Here is a 16,460-nt window from a genome sequence, read left to right as displayed (position 1 = left end):
AGTGGGGTCATAGGTCATATGGTCTGTGGCACTGGAATCAATGATCCAACCGGACTGAGTATCACCATTGTTCATGTTAAAAGCATAACCACAGTTACCTGAGGACTCCGGAGGCATGTTGGAAGAACTCGAAATAAGAGGAGGATTCATGGTAGGTTCGGTTAGAGTAGTAGTGTTTAGGGTTGTAGTGTTTAGTATAAGGGTAGGATTGGCTAGGATGAGGTTGTTTTCATCGTGGAGTGGTGGTAGGTTCTCCATGGGAGGGCCGAGTTTGCTTGAGGGAGCAGGCAGAGTAGAAATCCTGGGATCTCTGCTCTGATACCATGCTAATTAGAGCTTATCTTTGGGGCTTAATTTTCTAATATTATTCTTCTCACAAAGGAGGAAGATATATAATGTACAAGAGTGTTTTACAAGGAAAGAAACATCAAATAACCTAATTACAATCTGATTACAAGGACTCAAATAGCTAACTAAACTAATTACAAAAAGTCAACTCTCCAACATTCACCCTGTGATGCAAAGACCAACACTCATCTTCAGCACTATGATAGAGGGCCACTTGTTGAATGCATAACTAAATTTACTACGTAGTTTTTGGCCTCTAAAATACCAAAATAAGATGGCTTCAATTCTCAATCAATATAAACCAAGAAATATTTGGAATTTGCAATGTAAGCTTTTTTGGTCAAAGTAGCCTTTTATATTCATGAAGGGCAGAAACCCTGAATCAAATACAAAGGGGAAGTTTATCATTAATACTTTTACAAATTTGGTTCACATGCATGTACGCAAATAATTTTATGAATTAAATCAATAAGATCTTTTAACAAATTAAAGAGATTATTTGAATGTAGCTAGGATTTTAGTACAAGGAAATATTATAATCTCAAAATATTCGTTCAATAATAATCCCCTCCCTCCCTATATATTGTCCATAGACCCTTGTAATTTACCATCCCACAAAGTGAAATACAAATACTTTATTAGCTAATAAACACAAGTGCTAGAGATGTCTAAATTTTCATTCGTCCATTTCATTCTCCTTGTTCTTATTTTCTCAGGTATCTTTGGCTTATCCTTTGTAGTTGTTTTGGCGTTTTGTTTGTTTTCTTTTGGGTTTATGATAATTTCAAAATCATTTTTTGCTTGCATATGTTGGTTCAAAGTGCTTCCTACAACTTTATCTCAAGTATTTACATTAACATGTTACAGACTGGCTATAGTGATTTGTCGATACAACAAATGTTAAATCCCAAAATTATTTTGGAAGTCAGTTTAATATGACGCTTTCAACAATACTAGCTAGTTTATTTTTGGCTAGTGTATTTGAGATGCATGACTGTAAATAGTTAAAGAAACATGAATGTAATCTTCGTACTCTATAACCCATCTCTTACCCCCTTTTCCGTTTTCTTCAATTAAGTTAGGAGCTAGAGCTAAATAACACACACAAAAACCATTTTATATTTTTTCACACTCTATAAATTAAAATTTTGGTTTATATTTGTGAAAAACAAAACTTATTTGCGCTTATTCAAATGTCTTATAATTTTGCAGTTTCTTTTAAGCATGGAAACCTGCGACAAGCTTACGCACAAAAGAGATGCCAAGAACTGCTGTATAAAAGCAAATGCACGTTATTGGATTGCGGGAAGAAGTGCTTTAACAAACACCATGACCAAGGACATACATGCATTGCGAACCCTGCAGGCACTGACTACGCTTGTTACTGCATCTATAATTGTTGATGTCTCTGCTGCTGTGGTACTTCTTTTGGTCCTGATGTACTCTCTTATGGTATATTCAGGCTATAATATAAAATAAAAGTCCAGCTTCGTTTAACGATGGAATAATCTACATATTGTAAAAGAGAGGCAATTGGCCAAAATTACAATAAGATTTTCTTTTTACCATAGTCTTTCTTCAAAATTGGTGGTCAACACACAGTTGTATGATTTCAATATACCTTTTACACTATACTCTCTATCATTGACGTGGCAGGAGCTCCTATGGGCTGAAACATCTAAAACCACAAATATTCCACCTGCACGAAAACCAGAAATCAAAATCTCTGCCAAAATTTCCCAAATTTCTTTTCTAGGTAACCGTAGGCTCAATTTCTCAAAATTATTATTAAAATTTACAATTTCTTCATATTTCACTGCTGAACGATCAAAGAGCCCTATCACACTAGCAAAACTAATGTAGCCATGGTGATGAAATGTGTTTATATGTGACATGAAGAATGCATAGAAGTAGTGGGGGATCCAATATTTTAACACAAAGTTGCCCTAATATAAAAGCTCACAGACAATAATAATACTGAGAAATTAAACAATAGACTCCAAACCTTTCATTCATAAGCTTTGTACAAACAACACTACAAGCTACAAAGACTAAATTTTTATCCACGATGAGGTCTCATTCTCTGAAAACGTATCATGATAGTTTCATTGTTAATATAAGAAAAAACATATCGATGATGATTTTAAACTATCCAAAATTGGAGTTAAACTATCACTGATCGATGATGATTTTCACTTGTAATATCATTTCATACTTCTAATTTCTACACATCAATTAATCAAAAAAAAAAAACCATGTCAATTGATGAAGCTAAAAAAATAGATAAGTTAACTTACATATGATTCAAACAATATATAAAAATTACAACAAATTAACAATAACTATAATTCATTATGAATTTAAAGTTTTCATCCCATACACATCAATTTTAACATCCTCTATGATTAATTTGGACAGGTGGAGGCGTGAAGCAGCTGGTGGTGGCCTCGTGATCGGTTGGGTGGTGTTAGAAGAAAAATGGAATTATTCATTCATAAGCTTTGTACAAACAACACTACAAGCTACAAAGATTAAATTTTTATCCACGATGAGGTCTCATTCTCTGAAAACGTATCATGATAGTTTCATTGTTAATATAAGAAAAAACATATCGATGATGATTTTAAACTATCCAAAATTGGAGTTAAACTATCACTGATCGATGATGATTTTCACTTGTAATATCATTTCATACTTCTAATTTCTACACATCAATTAATCAAAAAAAAAAAACCATGTCAATTGATGAAGCTAAAAAAATAGATAAGTTAACTTACATATGATTCAAACAATATATAAAAATTACAACAAATTAACAATAACTATAATTCATTATGAATTTAAAGTTTTCATCCCATACACATCAATTTTAACATCCTCTATGATTAATTTGGACAGGTGGAGGCGTGAAGCAGCTGGTGGTGGCCTCGTGATCGGTTGGGTGGTGTTAGAAGAAAAATGGAATTATAATTGAGAATTACCCAATTCGAGAAAGTGAATGCAAAATGGGATTGGGTGAAGAATATACTCCCTTGATCTCGTTCACTTCGCTTAATAAGACTTGCTTTTAATAATTTTATTTTAAATGGTTTGACTCAAAATGACGTTATGTTGGTCAAGTCTTTTTTAAAAAATGAATAGTATTCTCCTTCGATAGTCATTTGGAGAACCTACAACCGCTGGTCCACCATTTCATTATTCTCCTCAACTAGATGCCCAAAATTGGGTGGTCTCGGAGGTCCTTGGAGGTATCCACTGTATCTGGACAATGATATAGTAGATACTGGGCTATTTAAAAGAGTAATTCCTAATTTGGTAAGTACTGAAGAGAATGTGTCTTTGCTTTGAGTGCCCTATTCTAGAGTAGGCGTATACGACAGATCAAAGTTTGGATTCTTCTAGTTCTCCCGATCCTGATGACTTCAATGGCTATTTATATGTTGTATATGTTGGAATACAATTGGTCTAAATATAGTTGTGGCTATTTAAAAAAAAAAAATCATTGACAGGAAACTCGTTTTCATTTCAATTCCAGTAGTTCTTATTCCCAAAGGTTCCAGTATAGATTCAGTTTCCAAACTCCATTCTACAAACTCTAGCCAATTGTCTTCAAAATCATCACTTGCATTCTTACTGGCAAGTTGGGCCTGATTGCTTCCAGGATTGTATCCCCTCAACAACATGTTTTTCTTAAAGATCGAACCATCTCAGATGACACTACTCGCTTCTGAGTGCACGAATGTCCTTGATAAACGATGTGCATGAGGTACAATCAAATTTGACATTCAAAAGGCTTTTGACACTTTAGACTAGTCTTTTTTGTTACGCGTTGATTTTCGTTGAGTCCACTTGCATAAAGTTTGATTCAAACTTCTTACGACGAAAATGATATTCAGCTACAACCTTCTGAGGAGCTTGGCAAACACGGGACCAATGGTCCTTTGAACCACTGTGATAACGCATGTCCGCATCCATGGTTTCAAGTGCTTTACCCTTATTCTTGAAGTTTGGGGCCTTGGGAGCGAGGTTTGGGCACTTATGACTCTGTTTCCTCCCTTGGGTGGGTCTTAACTCTGTTGACCTTGACGGGGTGGCTTTTAGTCTCCCCTACCATGCATATTTTGGCGTTTTGGGCATTGGTTCATGCTATAGTGTGCTTCAGGCACAGTAGTTACCCCAGTAGGTCGAGCTTGATGAATTTTCATCTACAGCTGATTATGCTTTTCAACGAGAAGTAAAACAGAGATCAAATCCGAAAACTTAGTGAACTTCTGAGCTCTATATTGTTGCTGCAGAACAATATTAGTAGCAGAGAAGGTTGAATAGGTCTTCTCCAGGAGATCATCTTCAGTCAAAGTTTCGTTGCAAAACTTGAAAAGTGATCGGATTCGACAAACTTTAGGATTATATTCATTCACAAACTTAAAGTCTTGGAAGCACAAATGCTACCAGTCATGTCTTGCTTCAGGTAAGAAGATGTCCTTTTGGCGATCAAAGCGATTAGCCAAAGCAACCCATAGTGCTCGTGGATCCTCCTCAGCAAGGTACTCAATTTGCACGACGTCATGAATACGTCTTCGAATGAAGATCATGGCAGTGGCTTTCTTAACTTCACTAACCGGATTGTTTTTCTCATCTTCAATGGCAGGACACAAATTCTTTGGAGTGAGGTGGAGTTTCACATCTTAGACCCACTTGAGGTAGTTCTTTCTAGAGACCTCCAAAGTGGTGAAGTCGAGTTTGTTCAAATTCGACATGTTCCTATCACAAAATAGATGGACAAGATGTGGTCAATGTAATGGAGAAAAATATCAATCCATTCAAATAGGGGTAGAACATTCAGGTTCTAATAGACATGTATTGGTTAAAATTCACATGAAAAACTTCGGGTTTTCATGGGTGATGTTTTAAGGAAAACTTCAGATTTTCAAATAAGGCATATTTCTAGAAACTTCAGGTTTCGAAATAATTATGAACTTCAAGTTCATATGTTCCTGCAGACAAACGCAAATATATACACAGAAATATGCAACAAGAACATATGCAAATAAAACTTCATGTCTATAATTATAATTGAATTAATTATTTGGACTTTGGGCCAAATTTAAAATGTGGGTGAAAAAAATATAAAACTCAAATTGTCTTAAAAAAATAAACAATGAAGCTCGAGGCCTAAAAATATGGGCCAAAGCCCTCAGGTAGGCTGAGCAAATCCTGCCGTGAGGTCCATACCCAAATTGGGCTGGAATTGTCTTGGGTAGGCTGCAGGTCCAAGGCGAGAGAGAAAAAAAAAAGGGGGTCGGATTTAAGCGAAAGCCCATGAAAGGATACAAATCCAGTGTATTGGGGACACCATAACACCTAGGCTAGTGTCACATTTTGGGCTAGGCCACTTCAGGCGAGCCCAGTTAAGAAAATCTTTTTTTTTTTTCTTTTTCAACATTCGGTCCAAACTAATAGTTTGGGCCGCTGCAGGCAAGCCCAAAGAAGGAAAAGAAATAGGCCGAGGAAACAAAGCCCAACTGGGCTCGGGTTAGGACCAAAGATACCCTAGCTGTAGCTAGGTGCGCTCGTCGGGGAAGAAGACCAGCACCGCCGCTTCAGGGGGCTGTGTTTTGGGACAATAATGTTTGGGGCAAGTTCATGGGTCAATGGGGACCACGAATATGAACGGAGATAGAGAAATCTCAATGTTCCATCAAAGCCCTAGAAATTTGGATCAGAAAATTTTGAAAAACTCTAATGAGATTCGCTGGAATCCTGGTTAATTGTTGTCAAAGATGAATTGTAGGTCGTCAAAAGCGTTGACCCATGGGCGAGGATTGGCTGCAGGCCAACCTGCAACGGTGGAAACACCATGGAAGGCGTTGAGGCTTCTGGTTTTTCAAACATGGAGCCCTCAGCTCCAACTTAGGGTCTCATGGCTCGGCACGGCTCAGCGACACAGGCTGCAAGCCTAGGCGAGTGGCTCGAGGTCATAGGTTCGAAGAAACCTAGCATTTTTCGATTTTTTTTTTTTTTTTTTTTTTTTAATTCAATTCAATGCATATATAATTTGATACAATTCATGGTAATATAAAATTCACATAATTCAACAACTATGGATATAATGCATACACAATTTATGTAGAATCTAAAATTCAAAAAACGTAAAGTTGGGTCATGCATTATGATGAATGTTCATGCTATCAGGGCTGCAAAAATATCGAGACAAAAACCGTTGTTTTGGAAGAACCTGATTGCGTGATGATATGGATGAAATAGTTTGATGCATAAAGCTTCCATGTTAGATTCCTAAGTGCATCAATAGGAGCATGCTGATAACGTATTGTAGTCTATTTTATCTAACAAGGGGAAATGCGCTGGCGGCAAGGAAAGAAAGTGGAGAGAGATACGTGTTTGTAGAATTATGTAGGGGAATGTGTGTGTTATCCTTCCTACGTAGTGCCTTTATTTATAGTAATAAGGGAGAGAAGAAATCCTTCAAATCCAAGGAATCCAAGTCATAATAGGAAATGATAACTAGAATCAAATCTAATGTAGGATTTACACAATCACACTTTAATAGGAAGTTTATAACATCAATAGATTTTTTTTAGTAGCCTTTTTTTCCCCTTGCATTACTTGGTAGTAAATTAGTAATTGTCAAGGACTCTGGAGCAAATCAACTTATGACCTGTCTCCGAGGACCAAAACACCAAAGCCAGTCATTGCAACCTTACTATAATTTGGAGCGTCACAAGATTATTGTATTTTATTTAAACCCATCTAACCACTTTCTACACCCAACTTAAATTTTAAGTTTTAATTGTCTATTTTACCCTATTGCATAATTACTGTTAAGTACAAGATGAAATTAATAATAAAAATCAAATTTATCAATAGACCCACATACTATAATTAAACCGTAGCATTACCTTTGTTTATACTGTGTTCATTCCGACTAGTCCTATACAGCGTATGCAATTATAAAGGGAATGGGTGTAAAGATAATTTTACATTTTGAATTGGGTTTGAGAGGGTAGTTTAGGTAATAAATTTGGGTTTAAAATGATATTAATTCTTTAACAAAACAATATGGGTGAAAAGAGTAAGTTGGATGTAGAAAGAGGTTAGATCGGTTCAAATAAAATTTCCCTTCATTTATTAATTGAATTAAAATTCTAGCCAATAACGTTGGCATTATTACTTATGATTTCAAAAGGATTAGGACGTTGGCTGACACACCCCAATCGAGATTAGGGCATGCTGGCCGTCACGTGGAAGTGACATAACCATGTGCACAGTGCGGAAGCTAATAGAACAATAATAAAAGTACGAATAAATAAAAACCAGCTATACACAAAGTAAGAACATACATGTGCAAGCGCAAGTGTGAAAACAAAGTTCAGAGCATGAAGACCTAATGCAGTCGAGGAGAACTAACACTACTTAAACACACCCAAAGGTGGTCCTACACTGGTGATAATCTGTCAGATATGCCAGGAAAATCCTTTGGGGAGCCACCACAAGTGCTAGCCAACTAGAACCTGGAGGGGCACAAAACAGAAAGTGTGAGTGGGCAAAAACAAAGTTTTTCAAAAACCATTTCATAAACAAAGTTCTAACCCCTCGCCGTAAAACCTGTATACTTCCCAGAAAATAGAATATACATATATATAAATCATGCTCGCAAATATGCCATGTTAAATGCCTCTAAATATAATGCAAGTACTCAGGTAATGCCAAACAATGCCATGAAATCTGTCAGCCGGAGTCACCTAACGTGACCTGTACGGCTGAATCTAGAGCTCAAATCTCCATCTCGCTAACTATACCTGCACACGAGTCGGAACCACCTAAAATGGTCTATACGACAGGACTGTGCACCTAACTTGGATCCAAGATGAGCGTGTGGTGCGGGAGGTGAACATCACGTGAAGGACTGTGCCCAACTCTGGGCAGGATCACTAACACCGGGGGTGCAGGTTATGAGCTCTCTGTGCATCTCAAATCACTACTGAACATACGCATAAACCACACTCACCTAGCACTTACCTGTGCGCCCGCAGCACCAACATACAACTATATATATGCTACTAACAAACGGCAAACATAATGCATGGCATATAAATGTATAAACGTTACCATTCACTTTCTGGGAAAAACGTAAGTATATAGGTATATATGGAAAACCAAAAGCCCACTCACTGGTATGTAGAAGGGTCGTAACCCCCTTGCCTCGAGTGACCGCGCTCGTCCTCGGGATAGGTTTCACCTATATGCGAAACAACTATAAAAACGTTAATTTTAAAGTACATAACCAACCTTACGAAATAACTTCTCATACAATGCTCAAATGGGGTGTATGAATACACTAACGTGATCTACTCAACCTCAGGAACATCCCCATATTTTTAGAAAAAAAATTTCGACGCCGCACGCGCCCCCACGCGTAGGCACGTGCCTGGCACACTGACGGCGTCAGGAATATTCCTTTAAATCTAACTGATGCCGTTAACACCGTTAGGAATATTCCGTCCAAACTGACGGAATATTCCGTCATCTTCTCCGGCCAAACTCCGACGCCATCGCCGGCGCCGGAAAACCGGGAAAAATTTTAAAACCTTGTATCTTCTTCGTTTTTCAACCAAATTTCACAAAATTGGTACCAAAATGAAGCTTACAACAAGAGGAACAAATCCATACCACTTTCAAGCACTAAAACCCATGGAATCTTGCCGGGAAAACACCACCAACTCCGGCCAAACTTGTAACTCATGATCCCGATGTCCAAAACCTTCAAACGAACCACCCCGAGCCTCCTAAGGACCTCACCAAGCTTCCTACAAGCTTGAAATTCCCAAAAACACAATAATTAACGTGTGCATGAACAATGACCAAATCGGGGGATCCCGAGTTCAACGTGAAAACGAAGGTATCCTTACCTAAAATGGGTATGGTTGAACTCCCAAGGACCTCACGAGCACTAATATGTAATTTGTTTCCTCGATCTGTGAAGGTTTCAATGGTTTTTGGGTGTGTCCGTACATATGGAGATAGGAATGAGAGAGAGAGAGAGAGAGGGAAATAGACAGTGGTACGGAACATGGAAAAGGGTGAGGGAGTATGGGAGTGTATGTGTGGTCCACAATCAGCCAATCAAAACTCAAAAACAACCACACAACAAAACAACATACTAGGGGCAAAATCGTCATTTTACCCCTACGGTATAAAAAATCCGGGACGGGCTGTCACATTGGCACTTTTGCAACCATTCCTTTCTTCATTTGATTATTAATTTGATAATTATTTCTTTGATTCTCCAACTTCATATACATAGTAAATGACCAACGTTTTCCAACACAAAATGTGAAAGGGAAATTTTTTTTGAACTCATCTAACATCTTTCGACATCCAACTTACTCTTTCATATATTGCATATGCCATATCGGACTAGCATTTCCTTAGTTACTTTTTTTCTTTCTGCTACCACAACCCATCCATGGACTTGGGATCCAAGAGATCATTCCATAGACTAGAATTTGCCAAGAGAATGATAAGAAAGCTTCAGTTCAGTCTTTTTTAAATCGAGAATTTTAATGTACTTTTTAAGAAACTTTGAAGTGACATAGGGTTGGGTGTCTTGCTACCATGTTAATTAATAAACAAATAAACAAATTGGAGCTATTTCGAATTAAAAATGTGCAAGACATGCCACCCGCTAGTTCGTGGTTAAGGTTGAGCAATCTTTACTTGCACCAATAAATAAGTTTTATGTCTTTGCAGTACTAATCAAAAGTCATTGCATTGGTGTTTTGGGGCACATACAGATGGCAGAGAAAAATAAATACAATATATATAAAAAGCATGAAATTTAATCCAAAAAAGAAGCAAACAAACGAAATATCCATAAATCGAGTCATATCTTAGTAGGAGGATAAAAAACTTCAAAATCACCATCCATCAATAGAAAAACTTGTTTTTCTCTATCAAAGCTATTAGGGTTTTAGTCATAATGAGCATAGGATAAACAAAGGTAATGTAGGGTTTAATTATATTATGTGGGTCTATTGATAAATTTGATTTTTGTTATTAATTTCATCTTGTACTTAACAGTAATTATGCAATAGGGTAAAATAGACAGTTAAAATTTAAAATTTAAGTTGGATGTAGTAATTACACATCGAAAAACTTACTGCTAGGATTTTGGCATAAGGAAATATTATAATCTCAAAACACTTGTTTAATAATAATCCCCACCCTCCCTATATTCTCCTTGTCCATGGACTTGCTGCTCCAACATTCGACAAAGTAATAGATCTTAGTAAACACACAGTATTGAGGACTCTAAATGTCTAAGTTTTCCTTCTTCCGTTTCTTCCTCGTTCTTGTTTTCTCAGGTTTGCTTGGTTTGTCCAATCACATTGTTTCAGTTTTTTTCCATTTTTTTTCCTTTTGTATATTTGATTCAAATTTCAAAGTGCATGTATTAATCTGTTTAATTTTAATAATTTTGCAGTTGCTTTGCATTGTGGAAATGTGCCTCAAGCTTATGCACAAAAAAGATGTGAAGAAAAGTTGTATGAGAGTGCACATTACTGGATTGCAAGGTGAAGTGTTGGTATAAACACCATGATCTAGGATCCCAATGCATTGCCAATGTTGTTGGAACTGATTATGATTGTTTTTGCTTCTTCGATTGTCAGTGATTCATTTGAGCGATACACAAGAAATTAAGTTGCCGATCGATTTTGTTTACGATGAATAATTTTAGCTATTGGCCAAAATGTATGTGATGATGTTTTCGTTTTTTCAAATTATATGGTGATCAAGTGGATTCATAATTGATAATTATATAGTGATTCATATTCATGTGGCGCACACGGTACCACTTACGAAATGTTTGGTTTCACTCACATTTTTTATTTTTGAACTTTGTGGTCAGCATAAACGACAAATGTGTTTTGATTTGGCTTGATCCATTAATTCACTTTGTTGGTATATTTAACCAATTACCAAATCCTTAAAACTTGGGATCACATGAGATGTTAAACATGGACAATTGATAATGTTGCTCGTAGCATGAACCATATGAAATGTTTGGTTTCACTCGCATTGTTTTTGTGCGGTGAAACAGTAGCGATTTTATTGATAGTTATATAGTACAATATTTAAAGATAACATCTCAAATAATATATGGAGCATCATCAAACCAAACAAATCCGACTCATGGACTAGGGCTAACTTAGCTATAATTCATATGTCGTGACATTTGCACCACGTCGGACATGTACAATACGAGGCTAGACAAAGATCCCAAACTAGATTTCACATCACACTCCAATATGATACAATCAATTTGGTTCGCTGGGATCAAACAAACCACCTCCCTTGCTACCAAAATCTCTGCTAAGAATGAAGTTGCAACATTGGAGATTCTAAGACAAAAGTACCAACAAACTTCCCTAAATGATTACCTATCACACTGCCAAGACCTCCCAAACATCCTTCCGCATTGAAACCATCATTATGTTGAGTTTCAGCCAGCCAAGAGGTGGTTAGGACCAGACTGAAAGAGAAGAAATAGGCTTAGACAATGACTTTGGTTGCACTTGAAAAAAATTCGGGAGACAAGTAGACGCCAATTGAGCTAATTACAAGCACATCAAATACCATTAAAAAACATCAATAGGGTATCAATCTTAGTCTGGGGCCATTGAGATATCATCTGCAACATCCAATCACACAAGGACAATAAAGAAATAGCAAACGAGCTGATCTGAAGGGGGAGGCAAAAAGCACAGCCCTGACAGACGAACACTTAACTAGCTAGTACGTGTGGCACCGACTACGAATAGGAACCGCAAAATAAACAAGTAGTGTCCAACACCAAACCCTTTTTCACCAAATTCTCACATGTAGGAGGATATTTGAGCATGCCTTCCTTATACAAATTTCAGTGCGACCCGAAATTCTAGCCTTCCGAATTGTTGCATTCTAAAGAGGGTGAGGTCATTAGAAAAAGATGAAGAACTAGTGATATGGAGCTTCCGGACCACTTTATAAGCATTTTTAATTGAGAACGTACCTTTAGAATATAAGTGATGATCTTTTGGCCCGAACAAAGAGTTAATAACATGCCTTTTCCAGCTTGCAGTATCGCTATCGATCAGAGAGAAGACAAACGAAAATAAAACTTAAGGGAAGGGAGTAAAGTTTAAACTCAAAACACAAGGTGTTGAACAAAATATGTATCTCTCAAGCAATTCACCACTTTATAAACTTGAGTCATGTAATTATTAAGGGTGGTCGCATTTTCCGCTCGACTAATAGTGGCAACAGAAGATCAGTGCTAGCAACCATGGTCCAAACCTGCTCGTCATGCAGTGTCTCCCCCTGGAATAAGCCGAAGAGTAATACATCTCAGACTCAGAAAAACAAACATCCATGTTAGTATACATCCGACGTGAAGGAGGGTGGTAGCAATGGTACCCTTTCTGATGTAGTCCATACCCCATAAAAACGCAATGGATGGCACATGGGTCAAGTTTTGTCCGTTGATTTTTATGTAGATGAACAAAGGCAACACATCCAAAAACTCGCAGTGGGAGCACTAAAACAGACAGAAGAGGCAAGAACTTGCAAAGGTGTATCAAAGTTCAATACTTTAGATGGCATGCAGTTGATAAGGTAAGTAGAAGTCTGAAGAGCAACATCCCAGGAGGAGTGGGGAACATTCGCCCCAATCAATAGCGATTGAGCTGTTTCTAATAGATGGGGATTTTTGCGCTCAGTCACCTCATTCTGTTGAGGAGTCTGAGGACAAGTAGTCTCGTGGAGAATTCCGTGATTAGTTAAATAATGTGTAAAATCATTATTAACATATTCACCGCCATTATCAAAACGCAAAATCCGGATTGTAGTAGAATACTGTGTCTAAACCTTGGTGTGGAATGTCTTAAACTCCAGAAACACATCACTTTTATGCTTAAGAAGGTATAACCATGTCATTCGTGTGCAATCATCTATGAAAGTTACAAACCACCTAATACCAGATGAAGTAGTAATCGGAGATGGTCCCCAAACATCCGAATGAATAAGATCAAAAGGAATAACACTTTTATTATAATTCAACAGATAAGAAACACGGTGACTCTTGGCAAGTACGCAAAATCGAACAGCCAACAAATAAATCCAGAAACATATGTTGTTAATAACTGAAAGACGGATGACCCAAACGGTGATGCCATAACCATATCTGACGCTGCTTATGATTAATGGCTCCTTGGGCGAGATTGACCCATCCTGTACTAACATTGTCCACAAAATAAAGATCCCCCCTCTTAGTACCGTGACCAATTATCTCCTTCATGAGAATATCCTGAATAATACAAAACTTCAGATACAATAGTACCCAAAAGTTCAATTGCTCAGTAGCTTGGCCAGGAGACATCATTTTATGCTTTAGTGAAGGTACAAGTAGTGTATGCAGCAAAGAGAGGGTAGGCGTGAGGTGTACAGTGCCAACGCCAGTTACCGGTGAGGTGACACCATTAGCATTAGTATCATATCGTCGAAGTGGAACAGTATCACAAGCTAAATCAGTGGGGCCATAGGTCATATGGTCTGTGGCACCAGAGTCAATTATCCAACTGGACTGAGTATCACCATTATTCATATTAAAAGCATAACCACAGTTACCTGAGGACTCTGGAGGCATGTCGGAAGAACTCAAAACAGGAGGAGGATTCATGGTAGGGTTGGTTAGGGTAGTAATGTTTGGGGTTGTAGTGTTTAGTATAAGGGTAGGATCAGTTAGGATGAGATTGTTTTCATCGTGGAGTGGTGGTAGGTTTTCCATGGGAGGGCCGAGTTTGCTTGAAGGAGCGGGCAGAGCAGAAATCCTGGGATCTCTGCTCTGATACCATGCTAATTAAAGCTTATCTTTGGGGCTTAATTTTCTGATATTATTCTTCTCACCAAGGAGGAAGATATATAATGTACAAGAGTGTTTTACAAGGAAAGAAACATCAAATAACCTAATTACAATCTGATTACAAGGACTCAAATAGGTAACTAAACTAATTACAAAAAATCAACTCTCCAACATTCACCCCGTGATGCAAAGACCAACACTCATCTTCACCACTATGGTAGAGGGCTACTAGTTGAATGCATAACTAAATTTACTACGTAGTTGTTGGCCTCTAAAATACCAAAATAAGATAGCTTCAATTCTCAATCAATATGAAACCAAGAAATATTTGGAATTTGCAATGTTAGCTTTTTGATCAAAGTAGCCTTTTATATTCATGAAGGGCAGAAACCCTGAATCAAATACAAAGGGGAAGTTTATCACTAATACTTTTACAAATTTGGTTCACATGCATGTACGCAAGTAATTTTATGAATTAAATCAATAAGATCTTTTAACAAATTAAATAGATTATTTGAATGTAGCTAGGATTTTAGTACAAGGAAATATTATAATCTCAAAATACTCGTTCAATAATAATCCCCTCCCTCCCTATATATTGTCCATAGACCCTTGTAATTTACCATCCCACAAAGTGAAATACAAATACTTTATTAACTAATAAAAACAAGTGCTAGAGATGTCTAAATTTTCATTCGTCCATTTCATTCTCCTTGTTCTTATTTTCTCAGGTATGTTTGGCTTATCCTTTGTAGTTGTTTTGGCGTTTTGTTTGTTTTCTTTTGGGTTTATGATAATTTCAAAATCATTATTTTCTTGCATATGTTGGTTCAAAGTGCTTCCTACAACTTTATCTCAAGTATTTACATTAACATGTTACAGACTGGCTATAGTGATTTGTCGATACAACAAATGTTAAATCCCAAAATTATTTTCGAAGTCAGTTTAATATGACGCTTTCAACAATACTAGCTAGTTTAACCAGTGTATTTGAGATGCATGACTTTAAATAGTTAAAGAAACATGAACGTAATCTTCGTACTCTATAACCCATCTCTTACCCCCTTTTCCTTTTTCTTCAATTAAGTTAGGAGCTAGAGCTAAATAACACACACAAAAACCATTTTATATTTTATCACACTCTATAAATTAAATTAAAATTTGGTTTATATTTGTGAAAAACAAAACTTATTTGCGCTTATTCAAATGTCTTATAATTTTGTAGTTACCTTTAAGCATGGAAACCTGCGACAAGCTTACGCACAAAAGAGATGCCAAGAGCTACTGTATAAAAGCAAATGCACGTTATTGGATTGCGGGAAGAAGTGCTTTAACAAACACCATGACCAAGGACATACATGCATTGCGAACCCTGCAGGCACTGACTACGCTTGTTATTGCATCTATAATTGTTGATGTCTCCGCTGCTGTGGTACTTCTTTTGGTCCTGATGTACTCTCTTATGGTATATTCAGGCTATAATATAAAATAAAGTCCAGCTTCGTTTAACGATGGAATAATCTACATATTGTAAAAGAGAGGCAATTGGCCAAAATTACAATAAGATTTTCTTTTTACCATAGCCTTTCTTCAAAATTGGTGGTCAACACATAGTTGTATGATTTCAATATACATTTTACACTATATTCTCTATCATTGACGTGGCAGGAGCTCCTATGGGCTGAAACGTCTAAAACCACAAATATTCCACCTGCACAAAAACCAAGAAATCAAAATCTCTGCCAAAATTTCCCAAATTTCTTTTCTTGGTAACCGTAGGCTCAATTTCTCAAAATTATTATTAAAATTTACAATTTCTTCATATTTCACTGCTGAACGATCAAAGAGCCCTATCACACTAGCAAAACTAATGTAGCCATGGTGATGAAATGTGTTTATTTGTGGCATGAAGAATGCATAGTAGTAATGGGGGATCCAATATTTTAACACAAAGTGGTCCTAATATAAAAGTTCAAAGGCAATAATAATACTGAGAAATTAAACAATAGACTACAAACCTTTCATTCATAAGTTTTGTACAAACAACACTACAAGCTACAAAGACTAAATTTTTATCCACGATGAGGTCTCATTCTCTGAAAACGTATCATGATAGTTTCATTGTTAATATAAGAAAAAACATATCAATGATGATTTTAAACCATCCAAAATTGGAGTTGAACTATCACTGATT

The 16,460-nt window shown here is 36.8% G+C and overlaps 1 protein-coding gene and 2 long non-coding RNA genes across 3 annotated transcripts; 2 read left to right on the top strand and 1 right to left on the bottom strand.

Annotated features, from left to right (window-relative positions):
• The first annotated feature begins 949 nt into the window (after positions 1 to 949).
• On the top strand, positions 950 to 1,848 carry LOC148691411 (uncharacterized). The gene is made up of 2 exons (XR_015956018.1): positions 950 to 1,064; positions 1,561 to 1,848. It is a non-coding gene; the product is annotated as an uncharacterized LOC148691411 (long non-coding RNA).
• An 11,692-nt stretch (positions 1,849 to 13,540) lies between these two features.
• On the bottom strand, positions 13,541 to 14,083 carry LOC148691410 (uncharacterized). Its single transcript, XM_088684014.1, has one exon. The coding sequence runs from the start codon at positions 14,081 to 14,083 to the stop codon at positions 13,541 to 13,543; it is 543 nt and encodes a 180-aa protein (XP_088540140.1).
• Positions 14,084 to 14,872: 789 nt separating this feature from the next.
• Positions 14,873 to 15,848, top strand: LOC148691409 (uncharacterized). The gene is made up of 2 exons (XR_015956011.1): positions 14,873 to 14,997; positions 15,492 to 15,848. It is a non-coding gene; the product is annotated as an uncharacterized LOC148691409 (long non-coding RNA).
• The last annotated feature ends 612 nt before the right edge of the window (positions 15,849 to 16,460 follow it).

The sequence above is a fragment of the Pyrus communis genome, chromosome 14 (assembly GCF_041283825.1).
Source record: "Pyrus communis isolate YQ-2024b chromosome 14, ASM4128382v1, whole genome shotgun sequence".
NCBI classification, from domain to species: Eukaryota; Viridiplantae; Streptophyta; class Magnoliopsida; order Rosales; family Rosaceae; genus Pyrus; species Pyrus communis.
The sequence above is the reverse complement of the archived record's forward strand: the minus strand, read 5'-3'. Positions and strand labels throughout refer to the sequence as shown.

Bases quoted from the DNA above. Each gene is read 5' to 3' on its own strand.
- LOC148691410 (XM_088684014.1), bottom strand. From the start codon at position 14,083: ATGAATCCTCCTCCTGTTTTGAGTTCTTCCGACATGCCTCCAGAGTCC.